At 48.7% G+C, this 24,161-nt stretch overlaps 1 protein-coding gene across 9 annotated transcripts in view; it reads left to right on the forward strand.

Annotated features, from left to right (window-relative positions):
- The window catches only part of LOC106567125 (pleckstrin homology domain-containing family G member 5), an 85,493-nt gene that overhangs the window by 34,790 nt on the left and 26,542 nt on the right, over positions 1 to 24,161 (forward strand). Inside the window, exons 1-2 of one of the 9 annotated variants that reach the window (XM_014136059.2) lie at positions 4,814 to 5,141; positions 12,981 to 13,115. The exons of 6 other annotated variants lie outside the window; for them this stretch is intronic. Coding sequence is in view for 1 of the 3 variants with exons in the window: in XM_014136056.2 (XP_013991531.1) it covers positions 5,897 to 6,004 (108 nt within the window). In the remaining 2 variants the exon portion in view is untranslated. Of the gene's footprint in view, positions 1 to 4,813; positions 5,142 to 5,859; positions 6,005 to 12,980; positions 13,116 to 24,161 lie in introns of those variants that run through there. 2 more of the 9 variants (XM_014136058.2, XM_014136056.2) reach the window with 2 other exon arrangements.

Below are 24,161 nucleotides of genomic sequence, written 5' to 3' on the forward strand. Positions count from 1 at the left end.
CAGGATGACTGACTGAACCGAATCCGTTTATCTTCACTAAACTCTCGCTGCGAGACTTATGTCATCAACAGCAATGGCCGATGTGTTTGTGCCAAAAACATACCTGTAGCGACCCGCACAGACAGCTGTGTGTTATGCTGTTAGTTGTTTGTGTTGTACTTACCAGTACCCAGTGTTCGCGGGGTCCGCCATGCCAATCAACCTGCTATCTGCCAATCACGGGAATGCCTGGAATGTTCTGATGCCGGGCGTCCTGGTGGTTGGCAGAGTGGCGTGGAGGGGGGTTGGGCAGGGGGATGGAGCAGGTTTAGCCATTGTTCTCTCTCTCTTACGTCTGGCCTTCACAAGAGAAGGTCACGGTTGTTTTATAGGGTATCCTTCATTTATTTGGCGTGGGCTACGGCCAAACAGTAGCCTGTGTGAAGTTGGGTTAATAAACCAATTCGTAAACTCAATTCTCTGTCTGGACAATTGTTCCTTTGTGATCTTGTCAGGTCATTACAATTCCTTACTTTGTAAAACAATGTTCGCCCAATAGGCATATTTGGAAGTTGATAAAATATTTTGGTAGCTTGCAGCAGATCGATTAGAGTCTTCTATTTTCAGCAGGACTCATTTAGCAGTCAGCAGTCTTGGCACAGTAAGGAGAAGAGGCCAGTCTGAGCTCGCTCTGTAACAGGTCTCCCACATATACAGTTAATTACACCCCTCCCCCCTGTCTCTACGGGAACGGGACAGGACCAGACAGGCCCCGAAAGGTGTGGGTTCTCACGGCAACGCGCCCCTCCTAGTACATACAGCTGCAGGGAAGGTGACGGAATGGAAGGGTGGATGGATGGAAGGGGAGAAGTTTCAATCAGCTGACTGACTTCAATTTCTCTCTTTGGTTTCATTGGTTTCACTTGGATGGTTTTGATCTTTTATTCCTGCCCCTTACATATTAATTTGATGACTAATACCTCTCTGATATTGTTTTTGTGGAATCAGTGACACTATTTGGAAGTAATATTATCCACCCTTTAAAGCTAGTCACGAACGAAACAATCCCTTGAATTTCCAGCGTGATGAAATAATTGTTTGAAGAAATACAAAAACAACACACAAGGTCACACCGTCAGCTATTCAACAATCATCTATAGGGTGACTGAAACCCAGGTATTGAGGTACAGTGGTAAGCCTTAATTCCTTACCGAGTTACCTAATGATGCTTCCCCTCCCTTGGCTCTCCTCCGGCATGAGTCTGACTGTAGCTGCCTCTTGGCACGGACAGATCAGAGGACTATTTAAAGCAGCTGTGCACATCCTTTTAATTTTCATACTGCTCTTTCTCCCTTTTCCCCCCTCTTTTTTTGTCCTGGTCTAATGAGGAACAGTCTGTGTTTTGAAAAGGTCTTGGGCATGAGGGCGGCCAACACTGGAGCACGATTTATAGATGTACTGTCAATAATTCGAGGTAGAATTATCTAGCTGTCTCTCTGTCTGTGTGCGCGCTCGTGGGAGAGAGAGCATTTGCACGTGTGTATGTGTGTGCATGTATGTTGGCACGTGTGTGTGTGTGTGTGTGTGTGTGTGTGTGTGTGTGTGTGTGTGTGTGTGTGTGTGAGAAAGTGTATATGGATATACCTTTTTATTTGCATTGAAAGTAGACCCATATTCTACGTGCTCAGAGCAGTGTGTCCTGGTTGTCTTTGTCTGTTGATTTGTGAAGACACACATACTTCTACCATCCAATAGGCCACTCCACTATGGTGATTTAATATGGCTTGAAACAGGAAAATATGCACATAACTCGCGCTTGATTGTCATCCAAATATTCCTCACAACTTGTATTGCCTTTTATATAACAAGCACCAAAATAAATATAGCTTAAGTAGACCCGTTATGAGTCGAAAGGAGAAATGAGAGAGTGCAGAGTCTCCGATTGGGGTTTCTTAGCAGGAAAAGGAAGGTAGGATGACCTCATTTTCTATGTAAGGAAAGTTTTCCCTGTATGAGATGTCAAAGGCTTTTGTCACTAATGGCACCCTATTCCCTATGTAGTGCACTACGTTTGACTATGGTCCATAGGAGTCTGTTCAAAAGTGGTGCACTACACGTAGGGAATAGGGTGTCATTTGGGACGGAAGCCAGAACCACTCTGGCTGGCATGGGTGGGATTTCTGCTGTGGTGGTACTGTGATGTTAGACTACCAAGCAGGATTTGGGCATTGGGATTGCTCAGGGAAAAGTAGGCTAATGGGTTTTCAATGTGAAGTACATAGAGAAAGTTAACAGCAGTGTCTTTGATATGCCTGTTAAAGACTGGAACTCCAATCGTCTTCACACAGAAACCAATAATGCTTATGATAGCGTTTTTATATTCATTTCAAGCATTTTCATTTTTTCTCTGGACATGATTTATGGAAACGTACCTTATAGACCAACAGAATTGAAGTATTTCTACGGCATAGGCTACATCTCACTTCTGCGATAGCGTGGTTGAATTGGCTGAGGACATGAAAGCATTTGGAAAATGATTTCATCCCATAAAGCACAGGCCTACTGTGTAATCTCAATGACACACAGAGCACATTTTAAATACGTTAACTGTCATATTTTCCACTCCAGTGGATGTTCTACTTCAGGTAGTATGACTATGTAATATTCCACTTACGGTAATCGTACGTGACGTCTACAGGCGCACACACACACACACAGAGGGTGATTGGGTAAAGACGGTCTCTGCTGATGGCTATAGACAAGCAGGAAGCCGTGGGTGACGTACAGACCTATAGCTAGTCACAGTTGGCCTCAGATGCAAGCTACAACAAGCTTTTCACTCCACAGAACTCTCAGCGCACCGCCATCATCGTCTATTAGCCAATCGACAGCTTTCTTCCCATACTGTATTTTTCCACCATTCTCTTGACGTTAAAACAAGGGGGGGTTTCCGAAGTTCTCACATATGCAAATCGTTTAGACAGTATTTCGATGGTAAATCGTTCTCAATGACAGTGGCAGATTTGATCGCAGTTGTGTTTTTACTTGGGCTTCCTTGAAATAAGCTTAGTAGTGACCCTATCAGTCTTGAGTCATTCATTTTTCAATCATAAAAGGAGAGACAATGATGCAAATGAAGGCAGCTATCAGATTAAATAGTGCTCTGCTGCTCTCCGGGGAGATACTTACCTTGCTTGGTAGTAGGCTTGCGTAAAAAAAAAAACACAACCAATTTCAGTCAGGGCCGACCAATGTAACTGGCTGGTTCTTCAAAGTCTTTATAACGAGGCCCCCAGTGGCGAGATGATGGGGTTGAAACAACATAACAAATTCAAATCCCTCCTCACATGTGAAGCTCTGCTCTTCTTCATGGCAAACCAAACTAAAGCCTTCATGTGTAATTACTGGTTAGGGCTAATTTCTGAGGGAGTCAACAGGATGGTTGAAACTAATTAACTGTTTAAGAATGACGATCTGTCTGAGCCTTCAATTAGAAAAAGGACCAGCGTTCTCGAGAAAATCTCCCAAATCCAAAACATGTTATTATCGCGGATACGATAAGTAATAGTAGGCGACTTTGTAAATCAGTCGAATGAACTCCCAAACCAAACTCCAAACCCTGGGACTTCCAACAGAATTCATGGTGAAATAATTAGGCTATATGTATCCTTTTTATTACCCTTCTCACTCGCTCTTTACGCTCTACACACTTATCTTTCTCTTTTGTTTTATCTCTTTGTCTCTTGAACACAACTTGTGAAAGAATTTCTGGACTTATCGGTCCGGGAGGGGTTAATGCCAAGGTCCGGCATCAAGGGAGGGGTCACCTCTTTACACAGAATACATTCCCCTTCTCCTCCCCAACAATGACATTGCCACTATAGACTAATCCTTCAGGGTAATTGCGTGGCTGCTGCCCCATCTTTTAAACACAGACTGCTGTAATTGTGGTTGGCAACAGCGGGTGGTGGGGTGGGTGGTGGACCCGTATGTTGACTTGTTTTGAAGAGGAGAGATTCGTTTGGGCTTCCCAACCCGAACAGAACTGACCTCTCCCTCCCCAGGCTGTGCCTCCAGGAAGTCTCTCCAGCCTCCTGCAGCCATGGGGCCCCTGAATAGTTTTTCCAGAGTTGGCTAATTGTAGACTCCTCTAGGCTTAGGTTGAATGACAAAAGAACAGAGAGCAGTGTACTGGCCCATGTTTGTGGACAGGTTAGCACAGTAGACTGCGCGAAGACATGGGGTCAGTCATGAGGGAGACAGCCATTTTTTTATATTTCAGCCACCAGTAGTTTCAACAATATTGAGTTTCAACAATATTCCGTGCACATATGATATTGGAATATTCTAATCCTGTTATCAAGATTGAAATCATATACGCAAGTGACTTATTTTAATCTGTTATTGAAAGAAGTAAGCAAGTGCAGTTCTCTAACACTGTTCCCTCCCATTGACAACATATTTTACTACATAGGAAAGAACCACTAAAAACGCCTCTTTTTCCTGTCAGCTCTCTTTAAAGCACAAATACACCGTCCTGCGTGCTACTCTCTGACCTTGTGCCACTGAGAGGTCAGGGGTCAAACACAGGGACAAATGGGAGAGAGCGGTGAATACGGAGGAAGATGCACATGAGTAGGGGCAACCATAGAAATTGTGGGAAAATCCCGTTCTAGTCATTCCATTTCTGTGAAGACAGGGGGGGAAACATGAGATGTTTAGAATAAGGACTGGTTTCTATACAAGTCAGTGAGTCAGTCCAGGATGTGTGTATGCTGGTAGGTCTTTGAGTGGAGGGAGAGGCTGATGGTGTAGTGGGGGGCGGGGTATCGCAAACACCAAGGCAGCTCACATGTTCATGCTCATTCTAGCCTCGTCTGTCAGGTTATCCTGTGGCGTTCTACTACCTTGGAGCTCTTCCTGCTCATAGAGGACTTTAAAACACTTTCTCTCACGCTCCCTTACTGACGGATGAACGAGATTAGAGAGAAGCTTCCATCGAGGGTGGGATTTTAACTTGTGGTCTGCCTGCCACCGAGCTACTGACAGTTGTGACCTTTGGAAGTATTTTGTCACTTACCCATCGAAACGGAGAGATTATTTTCTGGAACACACTTTTTCCCAGCACATTTTCTCAGCACTTTTTTCCCAGCAAACTGGAGGTGAGTGATCGAGAACATCCTTACCCCTCTCACAACCTCTCCCACTGTGTGCATTAGTACTGAGGTTCAGTGAAAGGAACCCAGCATGTTGTGTTATTGTCTGCCTGGGGTTGTGTAGTTTTAGGGTTGATCTTACATTTTGGTTCACAGCTAGGTGTAATCTATAGGGACAGGTGGGAGAATGGTATGGCAAAATGGTACCTGGCTGAGGAGATCCACAGCCAGAGTGAAGTTGAGTGCTATTTTGTTCCTCAGTGAGAATGCTAGTGCAATGCACCCTCTCTTTATGTCTTGACATTTAAACCCTTTTGTTCCTCGGGGAGCATAGGCCATCAATAAACTTCCTGTAGTTTTTTTCCTCCCTATCTCTACACTGTTCCTGCTTGCCGTTGATGAATGCATACACGCAGACATCAATTGCAACGTTTGGGGGCCTTTAATTCTCTGTTTTTTTTTTGTCAGACGTCGGCATATTCCACATCTGTTTCTTATATCAACAACCCAAGATCCTCAACAGCACACGCCAGCCCAGCCAGTGTCCCCCCCCTCCATTTTCTTCATACCAAATCTAAAGTGGCTTACCAACTATCCATTTCCAAGTCGAAATTGGAACTGCCTGTGTCCAAATCAGTAATTTGTCTCTCTAGGAGTTTCCAGCAGTTCCCCAAATCATTTTCTTTTTCACCCACTTCCTCCTTTTTTTGGTCGTGCACATCGCCTTCCTGCCTATCGGTCTCTTTTCCTTCCCTGAAGCTATGGATAGGAAGCCTGGTTGCATCACAGTCCAGCAGCGCAGCCTGAGACAACACTCACTCCGTCTCAGTGCACTTGACTGCGTTAGAGCGGAGACAGACCAGCTGCCGGTGAGTGGGTCTTCAGTTTTCTCATGTGGTCACACCAATAACTCTTGAAGTTTGTGTGTAAGAAAAAGTTGTCTCTCGTTTTGCCATCGTTGACAGTTCAGTGTCCAATGAGGCCATCAGCAAATCTGCAGTTTTATGATTATTAATATTATTATTATTTTTTTATTTTTTTATGCCTCGTGATATGCGTCAATACGTATATCATATGGGTATAGGGCAAAAGGCTTGGCTTGACCTTTTAGGGACAAAAGGCTTGACTTCAGGGTGGTCTGAGTCTCTTGCTAGTTAAAGTTCTAGCCTATTTCTCAAGGTGTGGGTGTGAAATCTGTGCATGTTTGTGCAGTTTACTGTACAGGCAAGGCTCTTCATGCTGCATGTTGAAACACACTTTTGGTGGAATGTTTCCTTTGTAAAAAGAGCTAGGCTATTTCCTGTAATGCTCTGTTAGATGGATGTCCTTCAGTGTATCTCTGTCCTAGAACAGACAATTCCCAAACTCTACTGTACATCCACTGACCAAACACAGCTAATCAAATGGACCGTTGACCATTGAAGAAGTGCTGTCTTTTTGGTTTTTGCCACTGCGTAATCTTGTGATTTGTGTTGGAGACTGCTATATTCAGAATTGATGTCAGGTCCCCTCTCTCTAGTCCAGACCTGTTTCCCTAGTGTACTCTCCACGGTGTGTACATCTGGAAAAGCCAGTCCTCTCCTAAGACTTACAGTAGGAGATGTGTCATAGGTTTGTCATCATTATGAAACACTCCATGTGGTTTTCCCCCAGTCTGCCTGACAACTCCTTTTAAAATACATTTAAACAGATGACAAGTCACTCGGTTTAGTTTAACTAAGGACTTTCCCACTGATGGGATCAGATTTCAGGCCTGTTTGGTTGGGAGTGTTCAACCCAGCCTGGGCGAAATGCATCCGGTTGTACATCAACAATATTTGACTGAATTTAAACTGAAAAGCTGCAGGCATTTTAGTATAACACTGGACAAATGACGTCATCTACTTTACTAATACCTGTGGCATTGGCCTGAATGACATCCTTTATCATATATACTGTATATACATCAAGTACCACAAGCGAGTGAAATCTGATACATTTAAAAAGAAAAAAAGATAAAACACCTCACGGCACAACGGGGAATGTGGAGAGACGTGCGCACACACACACACTGTAATATTGTAGATTTGTAGTGATCGAGAAGTGATGTAATGTTTTGTATGATGTTTTGTTTATGATGTAGGCTGTTACGTTTTGTTGCGATGTGGTTGTTTTAATCCTGTTTGGACCCCAGGATCAGTAGCCGCTGCCTTGGCAATAAATACAAAAAATGTTTATCCTGTCAACCAGACACTTACCAGTCACTCAGCCTCAGGTGTGGGCTTGGATGTTTCACTCTGCCAAACATCTCATTACAGATAGAAAACAAGTCTCCCTACAGTACAAGCCTTCTATACATGAATCATCCCATGTGTCCCAGAAACACATGCACGCTCACTCTGCCCTAGCTTTGAACGCTCCGATACAACAAGTGCCTCTGTTTTGAAGAGTTCCATATGTGTTTGAAGAAAACCAAACCCTTCCACAGTAAAGGGGGGGGGGTGTGTGTAATATTAAGGAGACACGTCAGGCTGGCGTTGTGTAAGACCTCCTGCTTTAAAAGCTCCGGCCTGGTCCTGGCACTCTCTCAGAGCCCAGCTAGAGAAACGGACTGATGGCGGGAGAAGAAAGAGAAAGCGTGGCGGTACTGTTCTCCCCTGCCTCTTCTCACAGACTCACACAAGTTTATTTATTGAAAAATAAATGATCAGATCTGGCCCAGTCCTGACCTGGGGGCTCTGATCTATCCCTTTGATCTCATTTATCCCTCTATCCCCCCCCCCCTTCCTCTCTGTTTCCACCTAGCATACCAGTAACAGCCAGAACTAAAAGGGTACAGTCAGTGGTGTAGTGGTGCCTGGAGAAGTGGGTTTACTCTAATTTGGCCAAACATTTCCCAAACAGCCCGCCTGGCAAAGGAAAGGCACCCTGTGTGAAAAACTCTATGAGAGACAATGACATGCACTCTGAATGATCTAAAATGCTTAAACCATATCAGGAGAGCACTTTTTTTTAGGTATTTAAAAAAAATCTGAAATGTTTGATTTTTAAGTGTACTTACCCTTTAATTTAAGTGCCAGGCACCTAGCAATGTTGTTTGATTAGTGGTGTTTCTGTAGCACATGAGATGGAGTTGCAAAACAAATGGCCAATGGATTGATGCACGTAATCATGACATCATTCTGACAGGTAGGCATGGGCTACTTTGTAGCTAGCTAACATTTTGTTAGTTTTTGGGAAAGCCTTTCCATCTACCAGAAGGCGGTTAGGCCTATCATTAGCTTCACTATATATTTTTTTCTGTTCCTTAACTGTTTGAAACCTGGACTTTTTACTTCATATATATATCCCACCATAGAAACGTGGAGGCAATTATTTTACAAAGACTTTCTTTCATTGTCTTCTAGCCAAAGGCATGATCCTAGTCATATTAGCAACCCATGATAGTTGTTGCATCTTTAGATCTCCCCTCTTAATTTCGAATTAATATTTCCACGAGACCGCATGCATGTGCGTGGGGATTTAGAGTGGGGTTTTCCACAAATTGCATTTTGGAACATTTGCTCTGTTCTAGGCCTACCGCCGTGTGCACGTTGCTGCACTGAGAATGTGAAGAAATAATCGTCTATCAGCATTTTAAGCTAAACATTCTGATCTGCCTTGTTAATTGATACGGTGTATACCTCCACTACACTACTATGACACGTACCCTGAGGATTAAGAAGTGAGTATATGCAATGCCCACTGAGAAATAGGTGGATATTCGGTGTATACCTGCGTTTATCCTTCGCTACACCACTGGGTACACTGAGGCTACAGCATGTCATGTTTAGGAAACCAACCTCTACAGTGAACCCAGGGGGCCCCCAGTTGCGTGCTCAACTCCCAAGAGGGGCATGAAAATGTGTTCTCAGAAAATGGTAACTAAAAGTAATGATGGCCTAGATGGCAGGCCAAAGAAGAAGTGATTTAACTGTCTTTTTGATGTAAAGCAGACTCCATGGGTATTTAGTGTTTAGCATTTGCGTACCAATCCATCATTCTGAATTAAAACCATGATTATTACGATGTCCCAGTAGTATAGCTAGCTGTAGCATTACGGTGAGTGCTGGCCACCCAGGCTGAAGCTGTATATTTTTTTAAGTGGTGTGGAGAGTCTCCCACGCAGCTCATTGATACATTGAAGGCATGCCGACGGAGGCAGAGTCTGAACACAGAGTACCAGAACAGACCAGACCAAGATAGGAAGGACTGGGAAGGGTTAGAGAGCAGAGAAGCTTTTCAGGTCTGGAACATCTGCTGTGGCTTTACTGAGTTAAAGTTCATATAAGGAAATCAAATTGGGCTCCCGAGTGGCGCAGCAGTCTAAGGCACTGCATCTCAGTGCAAGAGGCATCACTGTAGTCCCTGGTTCGAATCCAGGCTGCATCACATCCGGACGTGATTGGGAGTCCCATAGGGCGGCGCACAATTGGCCCAGCGTTGTCCAGGTTTGGCCGGGGTAGGCCGTCATTGTAATTAAGAATGTCTGTCTTGCCTAGTTAAATAAAAGTTAAATAAAAATACAAAATTAAAAACAATCAATTCAAATAAATTCAAAATCTATGGATTTCACAAAACTGGGCAAATGGTGCAGCCTTGGAGAGGATAGGCCCACCCACTGGGGAGCATTTTATTGTCCCCAGCACAAGGTGCACCTGTGTAATGATCATGCTGTTTAATCAGCTTCATGATATGCCATATCTGTCAGGTGGATGGATTATCTTGGCTAAGGAGAAATGCTCACTAACGGGGATGTAAACAAATTTGTGCACAGAATTTGAGAGAAATAAGCTTTTTGTGTATATAGAACATTTGTAGGATTTTTTAATTTTTTATTTCAGGTCATTAAACATGGGACCAACACTTTACATGTTGTGTTTATATTTTTGTTCAATGTATTTGATTAGTTAGACGGGAGTGAGTCTGACACCAGTGTATGAGGGAGTCTGAAGTCTGTACTGCCTGTCTCGTTTGAGGGTGTGTGAGTGCACACAACAGTCTTATTATTTGTACAAGACTGTACACGACTGAGTCAAACCAATCATTTGTGTGTCACTTTTGCGTGTGTTGTGATAACGTGTCATCCAAGGTCTGTAGACACCAGTCGAGTCTCATTTACGTTCCAAGCCGGGGGATGGTTGTGTGTGTGATTCAGTACGTCTTACGCATTTAAATGACTGATGATGAGAAGGCATATCTGCTAAGGTAACTAACGCTAAAGGGTGAACTCGGCTTCAAGTTGCCAAATCAAAGATGTCTAACACGTCAGTGCCTGGCCCTGAAGTAACGTTTTAGTGTGGGGGTGGAGTGATGTTATTGTGGAATAGATCACTGAAACACTCTGCAGCACACTATCAACTGACTGCAGTGTAAACAAGGCACACAGTAAATTACTGAAAGGAAGGCTTTATTAGAGAACTGTAGCCATATCCAAATGTCATCATGACTGTTTGGTCTGTGCTCGACCTAGCTAAACACAATCATCTGTATTGACTGAACGTTCGTCATAGCTGTTCAATGGAGTGTTGATTTAGGCTGCCTGCGTGTGTGTGTGTGTGTGTGTGTGTGTGTGTGTGTGATGGCTGCTGGAGACTGACTGTATGTGGATGACCCAATGGAAGATGGGAAGGGAATTTAATTTGAATGACTTCTGGAGAACCCAGTCATCTCTAAGTGTGACAGCTGTAGTCCGTGAGAGGAACGTTCATTCAATAGTTGTCTACCTCCCATTGATGGTTGGAAATTGGAATGTAGCAACTTTGTGTTCACATGATTGTGTGTGTGATGGCACCTTGGTAGTGTGTGATGGCGCCTTGGTAGTGTGTGATGGCACCATGGTAGTGTGTGATGGCGCCATGGTAGTGTGTGATGGCGCCATGGTAGTGTGTGATGGCGCCATGGTAGTGTGTGATGGCGCCATGGTAGTGTGTGATGGCGCCATGGTAGTGTGTGATGGCGCCTTGGTAGTGTGTGATGGCGCCTTGGTAGTGTGTGATGGCGCCATGGTAGTGTGTGATGGCGCCATGGTAGTGTGTGATGGCGCCATGGTAGTGTGTGATGGCGCCATGGTAGTGTGTGATGGCGCCTTGGTCGCATGTGTGGTAGTGTGTGATGGCGCCATGGTAGTGTGTGATGGCGCCATGGTCGCATGTGTGGTAGTGTGTGATGGCGCCTTGGTCGCATGTGTGGTAGTGTGTGATGGCGCCTTGGTAGTGTGTGATGGCGCCTTGGTCACATGTGTGGTAGTGTGTGATGGCGCCTTGGTCGCATGTGTGGTAGTGTGTGATGGCGCCTTGGTAGTGTGTGATGGCGCCTTGGTCGCATGTGTGGTAGTGTGTGATGGCGCCTTGGTCGCATGTGTGGTAGTGTGTGATGGCGCCTTGGTAGTGTGTGATGGCGCCTTGGTCGCATGTGTGTGGTAGTGTGTGATGGCGCCTTGGTAGTGTGTGATGGCGCCTTGGTCGCATGTGTGGTAGTGTGTGATGGCGCCTTGGTAGTGTGTGATGGCGCCTTGGTAGTGTGTGATGGCGCCTTGGTAGTGTGTGATGGCGCCTTGGTCACATGTGTGGTAGTGTGTGATGGCGCCTTGGTCGCATGTGTGGTAGTGTGTGATGGCGCCTTGGTCCATGTGTGGTAGTGTGTGATGGCGCCTTGGTAGTGTGTGATGGCGCCTTGGTCGCATGTGTGGTAGTGTGTGATGGCGCCTTGGTAGTGTGTGATGGCGCCTTGGTCGCATGTGTGGTAGTGTGTGATGGCGCCTTGGTAGTGTGTGATGGCGCCTTGGTCGCATGTGTGGTAGTGTGTGATGGCGCCTTGGTCGCATGTGTGGTAGTGTGTGATGGCGCCTTGGTCGCATGTGTAGTAGTGTGTGATGGCGCCTTGGTCGCATGTGTGGTAGTGTGTGATGGCGCCTTGGTCGCATGTGTGGTAGTGTGTGATGGCGCCTTGGTAGTGTGTGATGGCGCCTTGGTCGCATGTGTGGTAGTGTGTGATGGCGCCTTGGTAGTGTGTGATGGCGCCTTGGTCGCATGTGTGGTAGTGTGTGATGGCGCCTTGGTAGTGTGTGATGGCGCCTTGGTCGCATGTGTGGTAGTGTGTGATGGCGCCTTGGTGGTCGCATGTGTGGTAGTGTGTGATGGCGCCTTGGTAGTGTGTGATGGCGCCTTGGTCGTGTGTGTGGTAGTGTGTGATGGCGCCTTGGTCGTGTGTGTGGTATGCGTGGCAACAAGTGTGTGTAATCAGGTACCACATGGCAGTGATGGGGCTAAGCCTGAGCGAAGGCTGCAGAGGGGCCTGTGTGTGTGTGTGTGTGTGTGTTTTCACAGCTGTCGGGGGCGTGTGTGTCCGTGTCCGTGTCGCTCGGGCCACAATCACTGTTCCTCCTCCAAACACACCGCTAATCCCGTTGACTTGATAACACACGTCTGGACACACACACACACACACACACACACACACACACACACACACACACACACACACACACATACTCCCAGCTCCCGATCCCCAGCCAGCTGTCATTTGACCATCATCCTCCTTCAAAGTCACCATGCACTCTAATTGGCCCGCTAGTGCCAGTCACCACCACCAAGTGTGCTGTGCTCTCATCTTCAGTCTCAGGTGACCTATTGTTGGAAATACTATCACATCCCAGTATCAATCGCTAAGATGAGATGGTAACTTGAACATTCAACATTTCAGTGACATAGCCTTTGAGTCTTGTCCTCTGAGTATGTTCAAATGTAGTCTTTTTTTTTTTTTCTTTCTTTCTTTAAAACTAAACGCTGACAGGTTTTGGGACTGAATGTGTGGCTTTTTGTCCAGGAGAGAAGAGGCATAGGAGAGCTTTCCTCATCCGAGAGGTGACACGTTTATTTGTGTTGGGTCGCCCAGGCAGCAGATACATTCAGCAGCTTCAGTCCCGACAGGAATGCAGCTGCCTGGACACCCGGCCCATGCGTGAGTTATTGGTTACCTTGCTGAGCCCGCCGTTGTCTAAATATGGCATCTGATTTGCTCCTGTTTCACCCATCTAAACACACACACACGTCTGACTCCACATTTCATTAACACCATGTCACGTCTGTTATGTGGTTGTTGAGGGAGAGCTGTTGGGTTACAGGGGCTTACAAGTCTTGTCTGTCAGCTATTTGTGTTTTGTGTGTGTGTGAAATGACTTCTGAGGGGAGAGGTTTATTGTTATTTCCAGGAAAACAAATTGAAAGCAGTACTCTTGAGTTTTCCTGACATGCTCATGTTGTTACATAGCACGATGTTTTGTATTTTATTTAACAGCGAGAGAGAACGGAACGAAACATTCCAACTATGGATTAATATAACTAGCAATATACCATCATACCAATGTTTTGGAATGAATGGAACAAGGCCTTTTAAGTTGCATTTGAATCTCCCATCCAACAACCAGAGATATGCTCCATCTAAAAACTTCAAAGCACACTTAACTTAATGGTGCTTTTGGAGGGGAGCATTTAATGTGCCTATTACAGTAAACAAGGTTCTCTCTCTGTGTCTTTCTCTGTGTGTGTCTCTCTCTCTCTCTCTCTCTCTCTCTCTCTCTCTCTCTCTCTCTCTCTCTCTGTCTCTCTCTCTCTCTCTCGCTCTCTCTCGCTCTGTCTCTCTCTCTCGCGCTCTGTCTCTCTCTCTCGCGCTCTGTCTCTCTCTCTCTCTCGCTCTGTCTCTCTCTCTCTCGCTCTGTCTCTCTCTCTCTCTCGCTCTGTCTCTCTCTCTCTCGCTCTCGCTCTGTCTCTCTCTCGCTCTGTCTCTCTCGCTCTGTCTCTCTCTCTCTCGCTCTCGTCTGTCTCTCTCTCTCTGTCTCTCTGTCTCTCTGTCTCTCTGTCTCGTCTGTCTCTCTCTCTCTCTGTCTCTCTGTCTCTCTGTCTCTCTGTCTCTCTGTCTCTCGCTTTCGCTCTCTCTCGCTTTCTCTCGCTCTCGCTCTTCTCGCTTTCTCTCGCTTCTCGCTGCTCTCTCTCGCTTTCTCTCGCTTCTCTCGCTTCTTCGCTTTCTCTCTCTCTTCGCTTTCTCCTCGCTTTCTCTCGCTTTCTTCGCTTCTCTTCGCTTTCTCTTCTCTCTCTCTCGCTTTCTCTTCTCTTGTCTCTGTCTCTGTCTCTCTGTCTCTGTCTCGCTTGTCTCTCTCTTTCTCTCTGTCTCGCTCTCCCTCTCTTCTCTCGCTCGCTTCTCTCTCTCTTTCTCTCGCTCTGTTCTCTCTCTCTCTCTCTCTCTTTCGCTTGTCTCTCTCTCTCGCTTGTCTTCTCTCTTCGCTCTGTCTCTCTCTTCGCTTTCTGTCTCTCTCTCGCTTCTGTCTCTCTCTCTCTCGTCTGTCTCTCTCTCTCTCGTCTGTCTCTCTCTCGCTTCGCTCTGTCTTCTCTCTCTCGCTTGTCTTCTCTCTCGCTCGCTCTGTCTTCTCTCTCTCGCTCTCGCTTGTCTCTCTCTTCGCTCTGTCTCTCTCCTCTCTCGCTCTGTCTCTCTCTCTCGCTCTCGTCTTTCTCTCTCTCTCGCTCTCGCTCTGTCTCTCTCTCTCGCTCTCGCTCTGTCTCTCTCTCTCGCTCTCGCTCTGTCTCTCTCTCTCGCTCTCGCTCTGTCTCTCTCTCTCGCTCTCGCTCTGTCTCTCTCTCGCTCTCGCTTCTCTCTCTTCTCGCTTGTCTCTCTCTCTCTCGCTTTCCCTTTCGCTTCGCTTTCGCTCTTCTCTCTCTCTCTTCTTCTCTCTTTCTCTCTTCCTCGCTTGTTCTCTCTCTCTCTCTCTCGTCTCTGCTTCTGTCTTTCTCTCGTTTCTCTTCGCTTTCCTTCTTCGCTCTCTCTCTCTTCTTCGCTTGTCTCTCTTTCGTCTTCGCTTTCGCTCTGTCTTGTCTCGCTTCTTCTCTCTCTCTCTCTCTTCGCTTGTCTTCTTCGCTCTTCGTTCCTCTCCTCTCGCTTGTCTTCTTCTCTCTCGCTTGTCTTCCTCTCTCTCTTCGCTTGTCTGTCCGCTTTCCCTCTCGCTTCTGTCTCGCTTCTGCCTCTCCGTTTGTCCGCTTCTTCTCGCTCGTCTGTCTCTCGCTTCTTTGTCGTCTCTCTCCTTTCTGTCTTCCGCCCTCTTCGCTTGTCTCTTCTCTCTTTCTCTCTCGCTTGTCTTCTCGCTCCTTTCTCTTCTCTTCTTCGCCTTGCTTCCTTCGCTTCTCTCGCTTTTCTCGCTTCTCTCTTTTTCTCGCTTTCTTCTCGTTTTTCTTCTCTCTCGCTTGTCGCTTCTCTCGCTTCTTCTCGCTTCTCTCTCTCTCTCTGTCTCTCTCTCTCGCTTCTCTTCTCGCTTGTCTCTCTCGCTCTCTTCTTCGCTTTCTCTCTTCTCTCTCTTCGCTTCTCTCTCTCTCTCGTTGTCTCTCTCTCGCTTTCTCTCGCTCTCGCTCTCTCTTCTCGTCTGTCTCTCTCTCTCGCTTTGTCTCTCTCTCTCGCTTCTTCTCTCGCTTGTCTGTCTTCTCTCTCGCCTTGTCTGTCTCTCTCTCGCTTGTCTCTCTCGCTCTCTCGCTCTGTTCTCTCTTTCTCCGCTTGTCTCTTCTCTCGCTTGTCTTTCTCTCTCGCTCCTTCTTCTCTCTCTCTCTCTCGCTTGTCTCTCCTCTCTTCGCTCTGTCTCTCTCTCGCTCGCTGTCTTCTCGCTTCCTCTGTCTGTTCGCTCTCGGCTTTCTGTCTTCTCTCTCGCTTTCTCTCTCGTCGCTTTCTTCGCTCTCTTCTCGCTCTGTCTCTCTTCGTCTCTCTCGCTTGTTCTCTTCGCTTGTCTCTTCGCTCTGTCTTCTCTCGCTCTCGTTCCCTCGTTCCTCTCTCCGTCTCGCTTCTCTTCGCTTTGTCTTCTCTCTCTCGCTTTCTCGCTTCTCCCTTCTCTCTTCTTCGCTTGTCTTCCGCTCTTCTCTCTCTGCTTCTCTCGCTCTCTCGCTGTCTCTCTCGCTCTCTTCTTTCTCTCGCTTGTCTCTTCGCTTCTGTCTCTCTGCTTGTCTTTCGCTCTCTCCTCTCTTCTTCCTCTCTCTCGCTTCTTCGCTTCTCTCTTCGGCTCTCTTCGCCTCCTCTCGCTTCTTCTCCGCTTCTTTCTCGCTTGTCGTTCTGTCTCTCTCTTTCGCTTTCTCTCGCTCTTCCTCTCGTCTTTTTCTTTCGTCGCTCTTTTTCGCTCGTCTTCGCTTTCTCTTTTTCGTCTTTTTTCGCTTTCGCTTCGCTTCGTCTTCTCTCGCTTTTTCTTCGCTGCTCTCGCCTTCTTCTCTTCTCTCTTTCGCTTTCTTCTCTCGCTTCGCTTTCCTCCGTTGTCTTGCTTCGCTTCTTCTCTTCGCTTGTTCTCCTTTCCGCTTGTCTCTCTCTCGCTTGTCTTCGCTTCTCCGCTTGTCTTCTCTCTCTCTTTTCTCTCTCTCGCTTGTCTCTCTCTCTTCGTCTGTCTCTCTCTCTCTCGCTTGTCTCTCTCTCTCTCTCTTTCTCTCTGTCTCTCTCTCTCGCTTCCTCTCTCTCTCTCGCTTTGTCTCTTCTCTCGCTTGTCTCTCTTCTCGCTTGTCTCTTCTCGCTTGTCTCTCTCTCTCTTCTTTCTCTTCTCTCGCTGTCTTCTTTCTCTCTCTTCTCTTCGGCTGTCTCTCTCTCTCTCTCTCGCTTCGCTTCTCGCTTTTCTCTCTCGCTTCTCTCTCTCGCTCTGTCTCTCTCTTCGCTTTCTTCTCTCTCTCTTCTCTCGCTTCGCTTCTCTTCGTCTTCTCTCTCTCTCGCTTGTCTCTCTCTCGCTTTCGCTCTCTTCGTCTTTCTTCTCTCTTCGCTCTGTCTCTCTCTCGTTTCTCTCGCTTTCCTTCGCTCCTCGCTTGTCTCTTCTCTCTCGCTTGTCTCTCTCTCTCTCTCGCTTTCTCTTCTCTCGCTTGTCTCTCTCTCTCTGCTTCTCTCTCTTCGCTTCTCTCTCTCTCGCTTGTCTTCTCTCTCTCTCTCGCTTCTCTCTTCGCTGTCTTCTTTCTCTTCTCTCTTCGTCTTGTCTCTCTCTCTCGCTTTCCTTTCGCTTGTCTCTCTCTCTTCGCTTGTCTCTCTCTCTCTTCTCTCTCTCGCTTGTCTCTCTCCGCTTTCTCTCTCTTCTCGCTTTGTCTCTCTCTCTCGCTTGTCTGTCTCTTCTCTTTCTCGCTTCTCTCTTTCGCTCTCTCGCTTGTCGCTCTCTCTCTCGCTTGTCTCTCTCTCTCTCGCTTGTGTCTCTCTCTCTCGCTTGCTCTCTCTCTCTCTCTCTCTGTTCTCTCTCTCCGCTTTCTCTCTCTCTCTCTCGCTTCTCTTCTCTCTCTTCTCTCTCTCGCTTGTCTCTCTCTCTCTGTCTCTCGCTCTGTCTCTCTCTCGCTCTCTTCGCTTCTCTCTCTCTCTCTCGCTTGTCTCTCTCTCTCTCGCTCTGTCTCTCTCTCTCGCTTTCTCTCTCTCTCTCTCTCTCTCGCTTGTCTCTCTCTCGCTCTCTCTCTCTCTTCTCTCTCTCGCTCTCGCTCGTCTCTCTCTCTCTCTCTCTCGTCTCTCTCTCTCTCTCTCGCTCTGTCTTCTCTCTCGCTCTCTCTGTCTTCTCTCTCTCTCTCTCGCTCTGTCTCTCTCTTCTCTCGCTCTGTCTTCTCTCCTCTCGCTCTCTCTCTTCTCTCTCTCGTGTCTCTCTCTCTCTCTCGCTCTCTCTCTCGCTTTCTCCTCTTCTCTCTCTCTCTCTCTCTTCTCTCTCTCTCTCGCTCTGTCTCTCTCTCTCTTCTCTCTCTCCTTCTCTCTCTCTCTCTCTCTCGCTTCTCTCTCTCTCTCTCTCTCTCGCTTGTCTCCTCGCTTCTCTCGCTCTCTCTCTCTTCTCTTCTCTCGCTTGTCTCTCCCTCTCTCTCTCGCTTTGTCTCGCTCTCTCTCTCGCTCTGTCTCTCCCCTCTCTTCTCTCTCTCTCTCCGCTCTCTCTCTCGCTCGTCTCTCTCTCTCTCTCGCTCTGTCTCTCTCTCTCTCTCTCTCTCGCTCTGTCTCTCTCGCTCTGTCTCCTCTCTCTCTGTCTTCTCTCTCGCTCTGTCTCGCTCTCTCTCGCTCTGTCTCTCTCTCTCTCTCTCGCTCTCTCTCTCTCGCTTTCCTCTCTCTCTCTCGCTCTCTCTCTCTCTCGCTTCCTCTCTCTCGCTCTGTCTCTCTCTCTCTGTCTCTCTCCTCGCTCTGTCTCTCTCTCTCTCGCTTGTCTCTCTCTCGCTTGTCTCTCTCTCTCGCTTGTCTTCTCGCTTCTCTCTCTCTCTCGCTTGTCTCTCTCTCTCGCTTGTCTCTCTCTCGCTCCTTCTCTCTCGCTCTCTCTCTCTCTCGCTCTCTCTCTCTCTCTCTCTCTCTCTCTCGCTTGTCTCTCTCTCTCTCGCTTGTCTCTCTCTCGCTCTCGCTCTCTCTCTCGCTCTCGCTTCTCTCTCGTCTCTCCTCTCTCTCGTCTCTCTCTGTCTCGCTTCTCTCTCCTGTCTCCTTGTCTCCGTCCTCTCTCGCTTCCTGTCTCCTCTCTCGCTTCTCTCTCCGCTTGTCTCTCTCTCTCTCCTCGCTTCTCGCTCTCTCTCTCGCTTCTCTCGCTCTGTCTCGCTTCTTCTGTCTCGCTCTCGCTCTCTCTCTCTCGCTTCTGTCTCGCTCTCTCGTCTCGCTCCTCTCTCTCGCTTCTCTCTCTCTCTCGTTCTCTCTCTCTCGCTTGTCTCCTCTCGCTCTGTCTCTCTCTGTCTCTCTCGGCTTCTCTCTCTCGCTTTTTCTCTGTCTCGCTCTGTCTCTCTCTCGTCTGTCTCTCTCGCTCTGTCTTCTCTTGTCTCGCTTTCTTCTCTCGCTCTCCGCTTGTCTCTCTCGCTTGTCTCTCTCTCGCTTGTCTCTCTCTCTCTCTCTCGCTTGCTCCTCTCTCTCGCTCTGTCTCTCTCTCTCTTCTCCTCTTCTCTCTCTCTCGCTTGTCTCTCTCTCGCTCTGTCTCTCTCTCTCTCTTTGTCTCTCTCTCTCTCGCTTCTTTCTCTCGCTTCTGTCTCTCGTCTCTCTCTCTCGCTTGTCTCTCTCTCTCTCGCTCTGTCTCTCTCTCGCTCTGTCTCGCCTCTCCTCTCTGTCTCGCTCTCTCTCTGTCTCGCTCTCTCTCTCGTCTCGCTTCTCTCCTTCTGTCCGCTTGTCTCTCTCGCTTGTCTCTCGCTCTCGTCTCTCTCTCGCTCTGTCTCTCTCGCTCTGTCTCTCTCGCTCTGTCTCTCTCTCGCTTGTCCTCTCTCGCTTCTCTCTCTCTCTCTGTCCCTCTCTCGCTTCTCTTCGCTTGTCTCTCTCTCTCGCTTGTCTCTCTCTCGCTTGTCTCTCTCGCTCTGTCTCTCTCTCTCCCGCTCTGTCTCTCTGCTCTCTCGCTTGTCTCTTCTCTCGCTTGTCTCTCTCGCTGCTTCTCTCTCGCTTGTCTCTCTCTCTGTCGCTTTCTCTCTCGCTTTCTCTTCGCTCTCTCTTCTCTCTCTCGCTTTCTTCTCTCTCTTCTCTTCGCTTTCTCTCGCTTTCTCGTCTTCTCTTCTCTCTCTCGCTCTTGTCTCTCTCTCTCTCGCTTGTCTCTCTCTCTCTCTCGCTCTGTCTCTCTCTCTCTCTCGCTTGTCTGTCTCTCTCTCTCGCTTGTCTCTCTCTCGCTCTTCTGTCTCTCTCTCTCTGCTTCTCTCTCTCTCTCGCTCTGTCTCGCTCTCTCTCTCTCTGTCTCTCTCGCTCTCGCTCGTCTTCTCTCCGTCTCGCTCTCTCGCCTCTGTCTGTCTCCTCTCTCGCTCTGTCTCTCTCTCTTCGCTTTTCTCTCTCTTCTCTCGCTTCTGTCTGTCTCTCGCTCTCTCGCTCTGTCTTCTCTCTCGCTCTGTCTGTCTCTCTCTCTCGCTCTGTCTGTCTCTCTCTCTCGCTCTCTCTCGCTCTCGCTCTGTCTGTCTCGCTCTCTCTCTCTGTCTGTCTCTCTCTCTCGCTCTGTCTGTCTCGCTCTCTCGCTTCTGTCTCTTCTCGCTTGTTGTCTCGCTCTCTCTCGCTCTGTCTGTCTCTCGCTCTCTCGCTCTGTCTTCTCGCTCTCGCTTCTGTCTCTCGCTCTTCGCTTTCTGTCTCGCTTCGCTCGCTTGTCTCGCTCTCTCCGCTTGTCTGTCTCGCTTCTCGCTCTGTCTGTCTCGCTCGCTCGCCTCCTCTCGTTGTCTCCTCGTCCTGTCTTCTCTCTGTCTCGCTCTCGCTCTGTCTCTCGCTCGCTCTGTCTCGCTCTCGCTTGTCTCGCCTCGCTCTGTCTCGCTCTCTTCGTCTCGCTCTCTCGCTTGTCTCGCTCTCGCTTCTTCTCTTCGCTTCTCTCGCTCGCTTGTCCGCTCGCTGTCTCGCTCTCGCTTGCCGCTCTTCGCTCGTGTCTCGCTCTCGCTTGTTCTCTCTCGCTCTGTCTCTCTCTCGCTTGTCTGTCTCTCTCTCGCTTGTCTCTCTCTCGCTTGTCTTCTCTCTCGCTTGTCTCTCTCTTCGCTTGTCTCTCTCGCTCTGTCTCTCTCTCGCTCTGTCTCTCTCTCCGCTTGCTCTCTCTCGCTCTGTCTCTCTCGCTTGTCTCTCTCTCGCTTGTCCTCTCTCTCTCTCTCTCTCTCTCTGTCTTCTCTCGCTCTGTCTCTCTTCGCTCTGTCTCTCTCTCGCTTGTCTCTCTCTCGCTCTGTCTCTCTCTCGCGTTTGTCTCTCTCTCTCTTGTCTCTCTCTCGCTTGTCTCTCTCTCGCTCTGTCTCTTCTCTCGCTTGTCTCTCTCTCGCGCTTCTCTCTCTCGCTCTGTCTCTCTCTCGCTCTGTCTCTCTCGCTTCTCTTCTCTCGCTCTGTCTCTCTCTCGCTTGTCTCTCTCCTCGCTTGTCTCTCGCTCTCGCTTGCTCTCTCTCGCTTGTCTCTCTCTCGCTTTCTGTCTCTCTCTCGCTTGTCTTTGCGCTTTGTCTTTTTTGTCTCTTCGCTTGTCTTTTTCGTTGTGTCTCTCTCGCTTGGTCTCTCTCTCTCGCTCTGTCTCTCTCTCGCTTGTCTCTTCTCTCTCGCTTTCTCGCTCTCTCTCTCTCTCTCTCTCTCGCTCGCTTTCTCCGCTCTCTCGTTCTTGCTTTTCGCTTGTCTCTCTCTCTCTCGCTCTGTCCTCTCTCTCTCTCGCTTGTCTCTCTCTTCCTCGCTCTGTCTCTCTCTCTCGCTTCTCCCTCGCTCTGTCTCTCTCTCTCGCTTCTGTCTCTCTCTCGCTTCTCTGTCTCTCTCTCGCTCTCTCTGTCTCTCTCTCGCTCTCTCTGTCTCTCTCGCTCTCTGTCTCTCTCGCTCTCTCTGTCTCTCTCTCTCTCTCTCTGTCTCTCTCTCGCCTTCTCTCTCTGTCTCTCTCTCGCTCTCTCTGTCTCTCTCTCGCTTTCTCTCTCTCTCTGTCTCTCTCTGTCTCTCTCTGTCTCTCTCTCTCTCTCTCTCTCGCTCTCTCTGTCTCTCTCTCGCTTTCTCTCTCTCTCTCGCTCTCTCTCTGCTCGCTCTCGCTTGTCTCGCTCTGTCTCGCTTGTCTCGTCTGTCTCGCTTCTCTCGCTCTGTCTCGCTTCTGTCTCTCGCTCTGTCTCGCTCTGTCTCTCTTGTCTCTCGCTCTGTCTCTCTTCTCTCTCTCTCTCGTCTCTCTCTCGCTCTGTCTCTCTCGCTCTTCTCTCGCCTGTCTCGCTCTTCGCTTGTCTCTCTCTTCCGCTTGTCTCTCTCTCTCTCTCTCTCGCTTCTCTTCTCTCTCGCTTGTCTCTCTCTTCTCTGTCTCTCTCTCTCGCTCTGTCTCTCTCTCGCTTGTCTCTCGCTTGTCTCGTCTCTCGCTCTGTCTCTCTCTCTCGCTTGTCTCTTCTCTCTCGCTTCTCTGTCTCTCTCTCGTCTCGCTCTGTCTCTCTCTCTCTCGCTCTGTCTCTCTCTCGCTCTGTCTCTCTCTCTCGCTTGTCTCTCTCTCTCTTCGCTTTCTCTCTGTCTCTCTCTCGCTCTCTCTGTCTCTCTCTCGCTCTCTCTCTCTCTGTCTCTCTCTGTCGCTCTCTCTGTCTCTCTGTCTCTCTCTCTGTCTCTCTCTCGCTCTGTCTCTCGCTCTCTCGCTTCTGTCTCTCTCTCTCTCGCTTGTCTCTCTCTCTCGCTCTGTCTCTCTCTCTCGCTCTGTCTCTCTCTTCTCTCTCGCTTCTGTCTCTCTCTCTCTCTCGTCGCTCTGTCTCTCTCTCTCTCTCGCTTCTGTCTCTCTCTCGCTTCTCTGTCTCTCTCTCTCGTCTCTCTCTGTCTCTCTCTCGCTCTCTCTCTGTCTCTCTCTCTCTCGCTCTGTCTCTCTCTCTCTCTCTCTCTGTCTCTCTCTCGCTCTCTCTGTCTCTCTCTCTCTCTCTCTGTCTCTCTCTCGCTCTCTCTCTCTCTCTCTCGCTCTCTCTGTCTCTCTCTCGCTCTCTCTGTCTCTCTCTCGCTCTCTCTGTCTCTCTCTCGCTCTCTCTGTCTCTCTCTCTCGCTTCTCTGTCTCTCTCTCGCTCTCTCTCTGTCTCTCTCTCGCTCTCTCTCTCTCTCTCTCTGTCTCTCTCTCGCTCTCTCTCGCTCTCTCTGTCTCTCTCTCGCTCTCTCTGTCGCTCTCTCGCTCTCTCTGTCGCGCTCTGTCTCGCTCTGTCTCGCTCTGTCTCGCTCTGTCTCGCTCTGTCTCGCTCTGTCTCGCTCTGTCTCGCTCTGTCTCGCTCTGTCTCGCTCTGTCGCTCTCTCGGTCTGTCGCTCTGTCTCTCTCTCTGTCTCTCTCTCTGTCTCTCTCTGTCTCTCGCTCTCTCGCTCTGTCTCTCGCTCTCTCGCTCTGTCTCTCGCTCTCTCGCTCTGTCTCTCGCTCTCTCGCTCTGTCTCTCTCTCGCTCTGTCTCTCTCTCTCGCTCGCTCTGGCTCTCTCGCTCGCTCTGGCTCTCTCTCTTGCTCTGTCTCTGTATCTCCCTAGAGAGCAAGCTGTTAACCCTAGACATGTGTCTGGGTTAGGGTGTAGACTAGAGGTCCCGGGGGAATAGAAAGGAGGAGCGTCAGAGGACCCTGCCTGGCTGTCTTGGAAAAGAGAGCGGGGCCCCTGGTTTGATCTCAAGCCTGCCTGCCTGCCGACGGAACGTCAGATGGCTCTGACAGAGCGAGACCACCCCAGTCCACTGAGCCCAGATTAGGGGGCTTTGGACTTCTTAAATCTGCTTGCGTATTTTATTCTCCTCCTTCTTCACGTTTATCTCTATACTGGGACTCCTTCCTTGGCTTGGCCGGTCTTAACCTCACAGCTACTCCTCCCCCCGGCCCCCAACCATTTCCTCAAAATACTTAGTGGTACTTAACCTGGCTAGACATTGAGAAGTATGGATTAATTAGGCAGCTTGTGGCTGTTTCCGGGGGGAGAGAAAGGAAAGGACTCTGTTAGTTAGCTGGAGAGGTGGTGGATTGTGTAGCTGAAGCCCTGGAGATGGAGCCTGACTGTGTGGCTGGGGGACAGTGCTGCTCTCATCCACTCAGCTGGAAGGTAGGCGGAGGGTGAGAGCTCAACAGGGGCACATTCCTGTTCGCCTCAATTCATTAAACCAAAGTATTCTTGACTGTTTTCCGGGGATTTAAAGTACAGATTAATGGCCCTAGCAGAACATATGGTATAATCAGTGTTTGTGGATCGCTGGAGTTGACATGCTGCATCTTTGTGTTGACACGTACTTGATATCCATGCATGGAATACGAAGCCTACAGGTGTATATATTGGTTTGTCAACGTAGGTTGAACATCCAACGGGGCTGTGGGATTATTATTCGACCTGAGTGATTGGTAGCTTGTGGGAAAACACTTGTTGTTCTGCTTGTGTGTATCTGTGTGTGTGCTGGTTTACATGAAGCCCCCCCCCCCTATACACGCACGCATGCACACGCACACAAACCTCCAGTCCTGAGCAGAGCACACCGAGACAATGACAGGAACTACATTACCAGGACCCATTCGCTCTATAGGAGTCAGTCTGGGTTTTCGTGGTGCTCGGGGAGAAGGAGAGGCTGGAGAGGAGGGAAACCCCTACCCATGTCCTCTACCCCCTGGGCCAGGGATACCACCCCCTGGAGCTGCTGTCCTCTGGAGGGGCTAGTTG

This window comes from Salmo salar, chromosome ssa13 (assembly GCF_905237065.1).
Source record: "Salmo salar chromosome ssa13, Ssal_v3.1, whole genome shotgun sequence".
Taxonomy (NCBI): domain Eukaryota; kingdom Metazoa; phylum Chordata; class Actinopteri; order Salmoniformes; family Salmonidae; genus Salmo; species Salmo salar.